Source organism: Geospiza fortis, unplaced genomic scaffold (genome assembly GCF_000277835.1).
Source record: "Geospiza fortis unplaced genomic scaffold, GeoFor_1.0 scaffold186, whole genome shotgun sequence".
NCBI lineage: Eukaryota > Metazoa > Chordata > Aves > Passeriformes > Thraupidae > Geospiza > Geospiza fortis.
The window spans coordinates 6,048,758-6,063,641 of NW_005054331.1; the positions used below are offsets into that span (position 1 = coordinate 6,048,758).

A 14,884-nucleotide genomic window follows, 5' to 3' on the forward strand; every position below is an offset into this window, starting at 1 on the left:
AGAATTGAAGGCAAGAGGAACCAGTAATTTCTGGCAGCACAAAAATTTCAAACAATCCCTGAACATACCCAGCCTCTTAGCTGCTACCAAGCCATTGTGAGAGAAGGTTAACAACTGTAGAAAATGGCTCAAAACGGGGACTCAAAACCAGCATCCAAGTCCTTGAGCTACCCAGATTTAGTCATTGTTCTCCTGTTCTTACTCACACATCTCCAGCTGCTTTGGAAAGGTGTCCAAGTAATTATAATCAATTTTAAACAGCAAATCTCTTTACTGAACCACAAGAAATATCCAGGAGGCAACATGAGAGCCACCAGAGCAACACAGATTAGCTTACCTGTCTATCTCAGTTCCTTCCTCCAATCAAGCCTATTTATGCCACTTCATGTAATACCAAAAATATTCAAATATTACAAATCGCATTTAAGAAAAATCCAGAGATCATGCAGTCTTTATGTTTCTGCTTGATATTTCATCTTTGTTTCAGAGCTACACAGAGCTAAGTATCACCAAAAATTTCTAAGCCTAAAAGATTTCCCTTAGATACTTACTCAGCTTTTCCAAACTCTTTCTCCATGTGTTCACCGAAGTTGAGAATTTCCAACACAATGTACAGGCAGGGAAACCTCTAGTAGAAAACTGATGGGTTAACATTGGTGAACATTTCTGGCAGTGCTCCTAACTGCTGGTGAGCATTTCTTCGGAGTGCAGATTTCACACCAGTGTTTTTGTTTCTCCTGAACAATAACAGCTTTCAGAAAACAGCTGTGCTCACAGCATGGTTTCTGTGTCTTAGCAGTGCCCAGATCCAGGGCTGTAGGAAAAGCAGCTCTAGATAAGGGGAGTCCCTCACAGAGGTCACCATGCCTGGTCCTGCCTTGTGGTCACTGCCTTTGAGAAGCCTGAGAAGGCTGAACATGCCTGCTACAAAATGCTGTAGGCCCTCTCCTCTCTCTTTCCTCTCTCCAGTAACAGGAACCATATCTCTCTCTGGTTAACTTCTCCTTCCTCCCCTTCCTTCAGCATCTCTGTCAGACTCCCAGACCCGATTCCCTCCAGGAATCTCCACACCAGCCTGCAGGACTGAGCAATGCACTGCCCACCCATGCATCTACAGCACCTAAGTCCGCAGTGAGATAAGAAAAAAATGCAATAGAAGCTGCCCCTGGGTGATTTGGCTACTGGAGAAGAGACTCTAGGAGAGCAGCTGGGCTGAAAGCTTTCCCCAGCACTTCTGTTGGCTTACACCATGCTTGGGAGATGACTGCCAAGAGGGAGAGAGGGCAGCACCAGCAGGGGCTGTGAGTGGAGGATATGACTTGGGGAATGGGGCAAACCTCTGGCTCCACACAAACCATACTTCCTTAAAGAAGAGTTTGCAGAGAAAACAGTGAGATTGTGGAGATATTGTCCATGCAGATAAGGCTAAAGCAACATTTGAATAAGGGAAGTCACGCTTTCCAGGGATTTTCTGCTACTGTATTGAGGAGCTGGCTTACTGCCTGTGTTAAATGGGTTTTCAATCTGAGTAGGCCTACTGGCAGCTGCAGGCATTGCCATCATGGCAGTAAATCATAGAGAAGAATCAATGATAGCAGTTTGATTGTGGAAATGTTTTTTCTGTCAGCATGAAACAACTGGCAAGCTCAGAAAGTATTGGCTGTGAAAAGTTCAGCCTTCCAGATGATCCAGTTTGACAGACACTGACATATTAAATAATTATGGCAGTGTTTTCATAAAAAGAGAATGAAAGTAAAAAGAAAAGGCAGCCAGAACCGTGTTACCTCTTTAGCCAGAGTTTATATGCTGCTTTATTATCTAAAGTATTTTCTTCACTGTCTTTATATCCATTAGTAAGCTCCTATGTTGAGAGAGAAGCCTCAGCCATTTGCTTGGGAGATTCAAAACCAGGTGTGGCCATTGGTCTTTCCATGAAGAGGTGATCTGTAGGGTGCTTTCATCCTTTGCTCTAAAGACATCTTTAGTAGATGAATTAAGTTGTCTGCTCCCATTTTAAATATAAATAAAATACATCTCCAAGTGATGAGCAAAGTTCTGTGGCCAGGCTGCAGAGAAGAATTACTGTGACAAATGCTAGCAGGGGGTGCTTGATTTGTGGAGCAGCAATGAGCCCGACTGTAAGGCCTGGAAGCTCGGGGATCCATCTTTTATAATGCTTCATTGTGGCATTAGTGAGACCCATGAAAGAAAGGTTGGAATTGTTAACTGTACCAGGGGATACTGGAATAGAAGTACACTTCTCTTTAATAGAAAAAAAAAATAAAGCATGATACTTTCTTAAGTATACCTGACAGCCATATGACTTAGGGAAACTTTCATTTTTAACTGATTTATCAAAGGACAAAAAGTAGTCTCCCTTCAGTGCACTTAAGGAATTCATTATTACTTTGTATAAGTTTTTCTGTATTGAAGCTTCTGTTGAAAGGAAATACCCTTTCAAACAGATTGAAGCTATAAATCTTTGTGGTTTATAGGGAAAAATTGAGTTCCTGTAATCATAAACATTTTTTAAAATTTTTTCATTGATGAACAGATTGCCATGGATGCTCACTGAGGTGTGATCATCTCAGAAGCTGCAAAACAATTTTTTCTTGATGACATTTTCCAGATGTTCAAAGCTTTTAAAAATAGGGAAGCAATATCATGTTTTATGTTTTTGTACGAGGGAGAAACACCTCCACTTTGTTCTTTATGTATGTCTTGAGAAATGTTTGGCTTGATGATAAAGCAGCTCCCGTATCCAGGAAAAGTTCCTCTCTTTTTACTGCCTAAATTAGATTCTTACCAAAGACAGAAAATGAGAGAAAGGTATTAATTAAAAAAAAAATATTGACATTTAAAGTGAAGGAAAAAGTAATTCTCATTAACAAAACTTAGGTAAATTTGACACTCAGTTGACTCTAGCATGTTTCAGTAAAGCCAGATGGACTTGTAGGTTTTGATTTTCCAATTGAAGTACTGGGGAAGCCTAACAGCAAAGCTGTTACTGCCTAGATGTTTCCTGAAACTCTAGAGCAAAATTCTGTAACTGTTCAAAAGGAAAGTCCAGCAATTTATCATTTCTAAATCCATACTGAAGGCAGAGTAGACTGGTGGTAGTTTCTCTGTCTGCACATCTTTGGGGAGCTAAGGGATGGAAGAAAAATGCTTTTTGAAATTTTTTCCTGTGTAGCGTGTTTCTTTGATTAAGGAAGTAGCTTTAGAACACTCACTGAAAGGCAAAATTGGGAGGGGGAAAAGAGGACTGACATGAAGAATTTAACACTTTTTTCAAGCAATAAGAAAAGCCAACATAAAACAATTTTTCTGTATGTATCTATAAGTCGAATAAAAGATATTACTTTCCTACAAATCTTGCCTCTAGCATAAAACGTTGACATTAATCTGCTCTCCAAGGAGATAGAATTTAAGGGTGCTCTTCAACAGTACCCCTAGTATATAGAATATATTCTAGGCGTCAGGATGGATGTATTAAATGGTGCTCTGAAATACAATAGAGAGAGGATTTCTGAGAGAAGGTCAGGGTAAAGCTATTTCCTACAAGAGGCCATTTGCATTACGAGATAAGATCACAACTTGTTACAAAAGCATCCGAGGAAATGATGTTAAGACAGCTGCTTGTACAAGTGGATATTGAGGACCCAGCTGCAAGGTTGAGATCTGAAGTAGGACAAATGTAGTAAAAGCTAGTAAAAGATCTGGGAGCTAAGGCCAATAAGAAATGCAAAATTCCAAGCAGGAATTTTTGAGAAAACTCAGAATCTGGTTTACACAAATGGGAAAATACAACTCTGTCCTATTGAATGTCAAAGTCAGAAAAGAATGCTGAAGTTTCTATAGGGTATTTGTAGTTAAAATTGCAATTAGAGAATAAGCAGAGAAATTTGAAAATGCAGTGCTTTTAGAAGACCTCAGTAGCACAGTGAATCAATCAAAGATAGTTATTTATAGCACATTTTAAAATATCTAGCAAGGGAAAGCTGCATACTGACCTGAATAGAGGGAGAAAAGTGTAACACAGTGAAACCTAAAACAGCACTGTACAGAACATCATATTTGCTACTTAACAATTAGAAAATAACTTTCTAAAGAAACTTCAGGAACTTCACATACTTACTCTGACAGGTGCTAAATGTGCTAAACACAATATGCATAAATTCCTCACTCCAGGTGTGGGAAAAACAAGAAAGAAAAGAAGTATTGTTCAACAAAGGTGTATCTGAGACATTCAAGGCTGGGACTTAAACACCTCCTGGAGTTCTGCTACCAGCACCTTTCTGGAATGGGAACAAAGTGGCAGAAATCAATCAGGCTTCTTCCTCCTAGGTTTCCAAACAGTGCAGGACTACTTGTTTAGCCTGAACAAAATAATTGCATATGAACTGATAGGAGAGAAGCAGTTCTACCAGGAAAAAAATCAAGGAATGAACCATGTTTGTGATTCAGTAGCAGTGGAACCTCATTAGCACTTACTGGTTTTGCTGATCACAACCAATCATACTGCAACTATTACAAACATTAATAGAAGCATTAGGCTCATGATTCTCTATTAGACTAAAATCAAAGTGCTTGTTACTTGGTGTAACATAATTCTAGGTTGCAGAAAAATAATTACCTGATATATGAAAATGCCCTCAAACCAAATATCTGCTTCCTTACACATGCTTTTGATACCTTACCTTGTCTGCTTGTAGGGTTTATTTCCTAAGCACACTTTCACTGCACTAGCTAGTACAATAAAACATAATTCCTCCTGTCTAAAAATTAACTTTTGCCAAACTGATGCCAGTACCTGGTATCAGGTCCCATTTTTATCAATATGCTGCAGTAGGGCAAACAGCCCATTAAGGAGACACTTCTATGACTGGCTGTGAATTATATTGCCAGATGATTGTGACACTGTTAAAGCTGATACTGTGCTAGCTCATGAACAAAGAGGTTTATGTTCTCTGGGTGTCAATCTGCTGCTTCTCAGTGAGCAATAAAGAGCAGGCTTCCTCTCCATTTCACAGTGGAAGAGGAAGCCTGCCCATTGATTTGTGTTAACTTTAAGTAGTTTCTACATCCTTTACACAAAATAAATGTTTAACACTGCTGTAACTTTAAGCAGGCTGAGTATTAATCTTTGGATTATGAGTATATTATGCTATTACTGTTTCCTTGATTTAATTTTTCCATCACAAAATGAAAGCACAGTTGTCATATCAAAGTGGGAATTTCCTCAAAAATCCTTTCCATTCGATTGGTCTGTCAGTGCTCCAGGAAAGCCAATACCTTTGTGTCTGATCACTCTGTCAATGTCCTGTTATGGTGACTCTCCACTGAGCTGCCCACTGGGTCAGAGAATGGCTCCACTGGCTTGTTCAGGGACACACACCAACAGCAGAAGAGAGACCCCCTCCCAGGTCTTCGCACTTTAATTCAAGTATTGCCCACTGCTGACAAGTGCCAGAGCCCTTGAAGGACTCACACCAACAGTTATGGGGACAACACTCTTTATTAACATACACACCACACTGCGAGTGGAAAATTGTGACGGGTTAAAATTCAAAGACAGTGACAGCAGCTGACTGCAAAAATGAATTCAAAGCAATACCCAGACAAGCTCTAATCATCAATCAAACCTAGCTCAAGATGATCATTCAGTGAGCATAGAGTACAATTATTACCCAATAGACATTCCTGTGGAGGAGGAGACAGGTTCAGCCCATCCCCTGATCCCAGAAGTTATGATAGAGTCTTCTCTAATTTTTCCCCATTCTTAACTTACTTTTATACTATTTGTTTACATTTAGATGGAGCTTGAGTGGCTCTAGTGATACACACCTTTGTTATTGAGAGGTGTAAAATTCTCTCACTCGTCTCTTAAAGATATAGTCAATGAAATATAAAGTGCATGCCCAGCGAGGGGAGGTCGTACCTTGAAGGTGGGTAACTTCGGGATGGAGGTGTGTGTTAATATTACAGTTAGGTTTTAATGAACCCAGTTCATCCAGGGACAACGATTTCACCACAGTTGCTGGCTCAGCGACAAGACACCTTCTCCTATCTCCCCTGGTTGCTGTGCCTTTATCAGCTGCAAAGGACCATCAAGTACCCCTCCCTGCAAGGATTACTTCAGAGCCTGACCTCTGTGTCTCCATTCTGCTCCACCCTCCATTCCATTCCCCTTAGGAACTGCTTAAATTTGCAGATTGGGTATATAGGGAGTCATGGTGGAATGGGTTTCAGGCATGCCACCCACATTCCATCCAGGCAGCAGCAACTGTATTTTACCCTATAATTTCTGTACTGTTCTAACTTCTGTTCAGAGTGTGAATACAACCTCCCAGTTTTCTCTAATTTTACTCCCAGTCATCTTCCCATAGCAGAAATGTGCAGGCCTGTTACTCCATCTTGAACTCCATCAATAAGGGCTGTAGTACACAATGTTTAATTATCAGACATAAACACCACATACTACATCCAAACTCACATACTGTAAAAAAAAAGGGGTTGAATTAAAAAGGTGTAAACCAGAAGTTCCCATTTCCCCAGCAGTACTCTGCACATTTTCAATTGCCCTGGACTGTGCTTTCTCTGGCTTCTGGTTTCTGATGCCATGTAAACGGTCTTCAAAGAAAGAAAGTTACTTCATTATGTGCAATGGCCCCAAGAAACCTTTAGGTTCATCAGAAATCTGCTTTATCGAGCAGTGATGACTCACAGGAATGATTTTATTCTTTGAGAGCACTCCCTTGGTTGGTTAGAAATTAAACATTCTCATTTAGCACTAAATGAAATCTCTAAAGCCTCAATCACACTCGAAGCAAGCAAACTAATCCTTAGAAAGCAATGCTTTTTGAAAGCAGTTTTGATCATCAGCATGATTTGCTGTTCAAAGAAACCCATTTATGCAAAGAAATTAAAATAATGTAACAGCTTCATTCAACAGTTCTGTGATAGTCATTAACATTTTCTTGACTTAAAAACAATTTTGCATCTTTTTCCCTACTTGCTCTAGCCACTGTTTTTCTGGAGTTTTGGAAAAGAAGGCGAGCAGTAATTGCTTATGATTGGGACTTGATAGACTGGGAAGAAGAAGAGGTTTGTATAAAAACATGTACTCCTTAACCTTTAATACAAAATTATTTGGTTGAAAATGTATGGTTTTATTTTGGATTTATTTGCAGTTCATTCTTTAAATCTTCATAAACTAAGAAATAAGGATTTTTCTCCTCAGATGTTTCCTCTGGAATGTAAAGAAACTTTCTCCGGGCCAAACTGTCCTCTTTTTTCACACTTTTGTCTATCTAAATTAATTTGAGAGATTTCAGGGAAGAAATGCACTATGGGAGAAATGCATTTTTATTTTGAAAGGTGGAAATTATTGACAGCCCAGTGTACCGTGAATTTTGGCAAATGAGATTTTATCTATTCTTTTATCTTGTCACTGAGAGTATCGATGGAAGGAAAGCCTTTGAAGCTTGTACCAGCTTTGGGACCTTCAGGTACTGGTTATCTTAGAGAGAGAGAGAGAAAGAGAGAAAAAGAGAGAGGACTTAATTCATTCTGTGTTGGTACAGGAAATCCCCTTAGGGAAGGCGCTAAACTTCAGAAAATAGCCTTAATCTTTTCCTCTCTGGTGGTCACCAGAAAGAAACCACATGCTCTTGGGACTGAGAACTCAGGTCTAAATAGAACTAGAAGTTTTTATTATGCAGGAGAAAAGCAAGATTCAGTGAGTGTTGAAGAAAAAGTGCTACTCCAGTGGGATTTGGACATATAGGTGTCTATAAATCTGCTCTTCTTACTCTACAGAAGCTCTTGGAGTGATGGTAAGAGGCTGCTGTAGTGGTCTCAGTGAAGCTGAACTTCTATATTGCTTCTTTGGTGGAAGATTTTCTTTTTTATCAATCTTGCCAGCAGAGAATCAGACTTCTGAGTTATGGGATTTTTGTCTGTATGAGGCAACGTAGCTCAATGAAGCCATGAAATGGTGGAATTGCTGGTAGGATTTTCTTTTAAATGCTTAATTACTAAGAAAATAACCCAAAACCATAACATGAAATAACTTACACAACTGGAAATTGATTTCTCTATAACAACAGGAATGTTGTTATCTATGCACATATGCAGTCAGTTCTGGGTGACACCCCAGGACTATCTCCCTATTTATAGGAAATACTTTAATATTGATTCAACTCTTCTGAGATTAGCAGGCTGCTCTTGCCAAGGCTGGCAAGTCACAAAGGGATTGAGATAGTCCTGCCTGAGGTTCACACAGTGATCAGGATTGGCCTGCAGGGATCATGTCTTCTCATGGTTAGTTGCAAAAAGAAAACCACTGCTGCTGATGCTGACAGCTAAGAAAAAGCTGTACCAAATTGCAATTTCCAAGTGACAATTATAGCTTCCTCTGTGTCCCTGGAATGAGAAGGAGCCTTTAAACAAACAAAATAGGAAAGTAAGTACAGTATGAGACCCTCTTTATGTTTTTCCCAGGAAGCCTGGTCTTGCAGATGTTTGTAGTTTGGGATGTTATATATCTTCATCTTTCACCATTTAACCTACCTGGATTTGGGATTATGCTGATTTACAAAGCCATCCACCTGAATCTCCTATGATCAGTTCATTTACAAATATTGAATTTCCTGGTAAGGTTGTCCTTAAGTGACCCTTCGATTATTTTTTTTTCCTTCTTTTTTATTTTTTCCTTTCTTCTTCTTTTTTTAATAAGATATATTTCTATTCCCCTGGCAGATTATTTCAGTTTGGCCTGCAGGATGATATTTGCATGTTGGTAATTTTCAGAGGACACTTGCTCCCTGTTGATGTCAGCTGGTCTTTTATTCTCACACCAGAGCTCTTCCAGTAAGCTGTGTCAACAAGACCTCTGTCAGGAGCAGTGGTGATTGTACCTGTTCCAGAGCTATTCAGTGCACCTCCTTTCAGTTCTAGAGGGAATCTTATAAGTCTCTACAGAAGGAGGTAGAAGTTTTTTCAGAAGCAACGTGCTAGATTGTACCTTTCTCAAATTAGAGGTTAAAGACGCTCATAGGAACTCAGCAGGCTGCTTCTCAAAGATTTGTGTGTCCAGTAACTAGAACAGCAGTATCTCACTGGCATTTGAGGCATCAGTTCCTCCTTTGTTCAGCATGCAGTGGCATCCAAAGAGTAGGAGCTGATTTCCTCCCAGAGGTATCTTTTTGAAGATGCTACAGCCCCCAGTGCCCATACCTATGGCACAGCTAAGCATGTCCCAGCTTTGGGGTCAGCCCAATGGGCACTGCCTCCTCTGCTTGAGTATCTAATGCTGTACTTTTCCATTGGAGCTGCACTGTCCCCTGAGAAAGACGCAGTTTGGAAGCAGGTGCTCCACATGAAAGTGTGGAGAAAAAAATGTGGAGATCATTTCCCTGCTCTGTGGCTCAAAGCCCACCTCTTCACTTTGCCATTGTCTTCACCTGCAAACCACAGGCTTTGCTTGGAGACTTATTTCTGGGGATGCTATACTTGTACCAGTGATCAAGATTCAAATTTTCAAGCTACAAATTCTTTTTCTGGGCTCTAGAGGACAATATGCTTGGACTAGGAAGGATGGGACTATTTCAATAATTTACCTGTTGAAGGATTAGAAAATTCTTGGCCAAAAAAGGAGGTATTTCACAAAGAAATTTAGAGTAGCTCTTCTAGAGCACAAATACATGGTCTAAGGCAATTCACATTACTCCATAAATGTTTAATGTGAATACACACGTATAGGGTTTCTCTTATGAAATAGGGTTTCTCTTATGAAAAAGTTGGAATTATCCACGTGTGAGAAATAGAAAGGAAGGAGAACAGTCTGTTCTATGTAGATTGGAAAACATTCATCCTGTGGAGTTTCATTGGGAAGTTGTACGTCAGTAAGACGCCAATGAGAATTTTGACTCCAGAAGGTGAACATTTTTCTCCTAAAGTTCTACTTTCTAATAAAATCACTGCTAGTTAAATTTCCTCTCTGCTTTCCATTCAGTTATCACTAGAAAAAATCAGCTGATGGCTTTTATTAGTTATTTCAAAGACATTGATTAAAGAGTTCTAATTACCATTTTAAATCTCAAGCTTTTGATAATGAAGATTGTTATTTTATTAACAATATGTGTCTAGCCTTTGCTTGCTTTAATTTTCATTGTCAAATTGAAAAACAAGGGTTTTATTACAAAGGGAAATTTATTAATTCCTAGCAACAATGCACTGAAAAAACACCATTGATAAGGCTTCCTATCTCTTTGTTATCACCTTCATGATCTAAATGAAGAGACAAATAAAGGAAACAACGAAGACAATGGAAAGGAGAATTGCACTTATTCAGATATGCAGCCTTGTGAATTCCTCACCACTTTAGATTCTCATCCAAGAAAGGCATACAGCAACCCCTGCAATGTTCAGGCCTCTCAGTCTGGGGATATGAGCTGAGAGTGTCCTGCCTCCTTCAACCCTACAAATCTGGATTTCCTGTTCTTGCAAGCCAGGTGCGAGGTGGGAGACATGGAAAGCAACGTCTTGGGTGGGCATACCACAAGAAACCAACTGCATGCAGTTCCTGGCACTCCCAGATGAAATCTGGCTTCTGTCGCTATTTGTAGCATATTTTTTCTGTTTCTTCAGTGTCACTTTCTTTGTGCCATTAACCTCAGCCAGACACAGTACTGTTTACTTGCCCAAGCATTGCTGAGTATCATTAAACAGGTACAAAGTGTCATGCCGGATTTCCAATTCTTTTTTTTTTGAGACTATCTAAAAATAACATTTGCATTACTTGCATCAGGTGGAGATTTTAGGACATGTGGATATGATAAGAACTTCCCTACACTGCAGATTGTAGAAGATAATGAAACTTTGGCTCAGAGAGGGGTGCAGAGAAGTAAAGGTTTCTTGTCTATGACAAGCCAGCTGGCAGAGCCCTTGCGCAGTCTACAGGGTAAAATTCTCAGGAGCCCTGCTTCACAGCTATCACACTCTGTCCTTTTTCATGCCCCTGGGCACACAGGAATGCTACTTACATTGTTCCTTCTGCCAGACTATGGTCTGCTCAGCTTCCTTCAGCCCTGATATGGCAGGAACAGCATGAGCAAAATAGAATAAGAACAAGGTATTACTCTGCCTCCACAGAAACATGCGTAGCCTTTTTGTATAGCTGAGGTAAGGCTGGTTCCCTCAAGCACATAATTAGTTACAGAGGCATTGCAGCTAGGCATACATGCCTCTTCATTTTTTTTATAACTTGTTACCAGGTTGCTGCATGAATTTGGAAATTAGCTGTGTTGCGAAGGCATCTTCAAAACGTGGAAGGAGGAGAATGAGACATGACTTTTTCCTCCCTTCCTCTTCGGGGAATTTTTAAAAAAGGATGTAGGATTTTAAGATATCTCACCTTTATTCACATTGTGAAGACTTGTGTGAGCAGTTACCATTCACCTATTTCGGTGCAGTCATTTAAGGTCTGGGCATTTTCAACTTCAGTCAGTCAGAGTAACATGCAGTTGAAGGGCTGGAAGTGACTGAAATGTGTAAGCTGGTTCTTGTCTGCTCCCTTGCAGCCAGCTGTACCACAGAGCAGCTCTCCAGTATACAGTAGAGTACTACAAACACTGCTCTAATATCTGCCAGCATTTGTGAGAGTCCAGCCTGGTGCTTTAATCTCACCTCTGACAGTGTCCTGGATGCCAGACTGGAACAAAGTGACACAGGACATGAGGCTCTTGGTGATGTTAGGGCAGAGAGGTAGTGCTACTGCAGGTGTCACCTGCACATGGGGTGATCCTGTCTTCTGGCAATGCTGTAAACAGATGTAACCAAATCTCTCCCCAAGTAATCCCCAGGTTTCATTTCACAAGAGGGTTTTTGGCGGCAAAGCATGCTTTGACATTTCTGCTGCTGAAAGTTGTTCCTGCTAATAATATTGTCCAAGTTAAGAAGTAATTGAGCAGCGTTAGATGGCATGGATCCTTCTTCAAATGCTGAGAAGTTTTGCTTGTAGTGGAAGTGTAATCAAATGCCTAACAATCAGCAGTTAGGCTTGGGAAAAGGAGGTTTGGTTGTTAGGGTTTGTTATTGTTGTTGTTTTTGTTTTTCTTAGTTGTAAATTTCCAGTATCAATAGGATAATGTCAGACTGAAAAATTCTCTGGTATCAATCTTAAAACGATTTGTCTTGCAGCCACATAGTTTTGAAAGAGCGTTATTTAGAGGAACAGCTAATTGGGGATTTTACTAAATACTTTCAGTACTTACTTTTATGGGTACAGTGATTTATTCTAGTTCTCATGAAGGAGACCTGATTTCCCAGCTCAGCTTTTATAGTAGCTGTGCCAGCTGCTGAATTCAAAGATGTAATTCCCCAGAACAGTGATCTGATAACAGATCTGAAGTTTCCTACAGAGTTTTTCCTAGCTGTGCTGTATGTGAACATTATCTGTCTGCTCTTTTAGGAGGAAATACGTCCTCAGTTTGAAGCCAAATACTCCAAGAAAGAACGAATGAACCCCATATCCGGGAAGCCAGAGCCTTATCAAGCATTTGCAGATAAATGCAGCAGACTCATCGTTTCTGCATCTGGAATATTTTTTATGGTTTGAGAATTTTCATTTATTTACCAGTTGAAAAAGAACAAAATATCATTATCTCTGCTAGTAGAGTAGGTAAATATTGGATATGACTGCTTGAAAGTGGAATAAGCTCTATGCATGTTGAAAATCTACATAGCAAATCACTTGAGTTTCTGTCAAGTCCTACGCTGGTTCACTCTTCACTAAGTCTCACAGATAGTTAATCCCTTCCTTCAAGGCTGCACCTATGACACTGTAGGTAGTGACACATGCCAGAAAAGTGACACTATCACACTCAGGCACCAACTTCAGCTGGTTGAACTAGCTCACTGGTAGCCTTGCCTGTGCAGACAGTGCAGAGTGATGGGGAAAGCATAGGAGAAACAGGGTTTTTTTTGTAAACTTCCCAGAGAACAAAAACAGGATGCCTAGAGTGCTTAATGATGTTAATACAACCTAGTTTCTCTGTGTGTTGAGGAGATGAGGAAAGAGAGTTCATATTCCTAGTGCAGTCGAAATGGAGAAACCAATGTTCCTTGATTAAAATGATGCATTTATCCCTTTAGTTATGCAAAACTAAAAGGAGCAGCAAAATTTCTTCTAATAGAGAGCTGCATGCACTTCTGCAGAAACACCCCCATCCTCTAATTTCAGTGAAGCAGATGTGGGCTGTTATTCACATGACAACAGGCGTGGTAGTGCTGCTCTTGAAAACACAGTGCTGGTCTGGAATCAACAGGCTGCCACGGAATTTACTGGGGCTTTTCCAGGAGACAAGACAATGATAGATGTGTGTGACAGGAGCTGTGAAGAGCCAGGTAGGTGAGCTAACCCAGCAACAGGGCAGAGCACAGTAGGAAACTGATGACTCCAAAATTGTCCAAAAACAATCTAGGTCAAGAAAGGCAAGAGCATTATTGAGATGAACTGTGCTCTGGTACATCAGGTGGATGGACACCCTGACTCAGCTCTTGAGGACACATACTCAGGACTGCAGTTTCTGCTCAGAATTGATACTACAACTCCCATATTTTGTGTATTTTCCCCATGTTTTTTCCTTGAAGGGGGGCAGTATTTTACCTTATGCAAACTCAATCGTTAATCTTCTTAGACTAGTGATAGATCTTATTCAAAGTGCCAGAGAGAGTAGCCTTGCTTTAGATTGCAGGCACCACAAATTATTGTCCCCATAACAGCCCTTAAAACAGGACAAAAGTTATTTTCAGTGAAGTTATTTTTATTCTTGGCATAGCATGGGGTTCCAGCAAGTTAGAAAACTACACTTTTTTAAACCATTTAGATAAGAATATTTTTTTTATTACACCTGTAACAGGAGATATACACTTACCAAAATTCAAGTTAGGGCAGTTCTCAAAATTTCTCAGCAGAGTCTCTCACGGAGTAGTAAATAATACAGCTCAACTGTTGCATGAGGAACATTAATACATAAAGCAGCCTGGCTCAGCTGTGGCTTTCTCATTCTAACTGTCACATTTGCTAAAGTTTCATCAGAGAAGAAATCACAAGGGCAATTGAACTGGTTACCTTCTCCAGATAGAAACTTTCCAGAACTGTAGGAAGAAACAGCTAGCTAGGCTGGCTTGGCAGAGCTGGTTTTGAGGCAGTGCTTACAAATGGAGACATTTGTGTGAAGAGTGAAGTCCATCAGATCACAAAATCCATCCCAAGTATGATACCATCGAGCTGCACCAGCAGCTTGAGACTAGCCTTTGCACATCATGTGCAGATAAGGAAAATTTCTAATTCCCAGAACTGGCAATACAGTTTCCCACATTAATGCTAAGGGCAAGGAAGATTTTCAAGAAAATGCTTAAAACTAAAAATTATTTTAATATTTTTGGTGATATTTTTTGTCATGAGAAATAAAAATAACAAGAAGAAAAATTATCATGTTGACACCGTCCTCTGGAATCAAAAGGAATGCACTTTTAAAGTCTTTCATTTCATTTAATTTTGAGAGTTTCAGGGAGAAAGTAACTCCTGTTGCACTGGAAGATTTCAGATTCTTCTTTCTGGTTTTTTCTTCCCTTAGATCTGTGTGGTCATTGCTGCTGTTTTTGGCATTGTTATTTACCGTGTTGTGACTGTCAGCACTTTTGCTGCCTTTAAGTGGGCTTTAATCAGGAATAACTCTCAGGTTGCAACTACAGGGACCGCAGTGTGCATCAACTTTTGCATCATCATGCTACTGAATGTGGTGAGTAAAATTAACATATCCAAAGTTCTACCTAAGCCACCAGAGCAGTAGATATCTCAGTCAGCAGACAACCC

At 40.0% G+C, this 14,884-nt stretch overlaps 1 protein-coding gene across 1 annotated transcript in view; it reads left to right on the top strand.

The window, feature by feature from the left end:
• ANO4 (anoctamin 4) overlaps positions 1-14,884 on the top strand; it is a 175,853-nt gene that overhangs the window by 135,970 nt on the left and 24,999 nt on the right. The window contains exons 16-18 of the mRNA XM_031057554.1: positions 7,025-7,107; positions 12,476-12,616; positions 14,646-14,810. Of these exons, the coding sequence (XP_030913414.1) occupies positions 7,025-7,107; positions 12,476-12,616; positions 14,646-14,810 (389 nt within the window). The remainder of the gene's footprint in view (positions 1-7,024; positions 7,108-12,475; positions 12,617-14,645; positions 14,811-14,884) is intronic.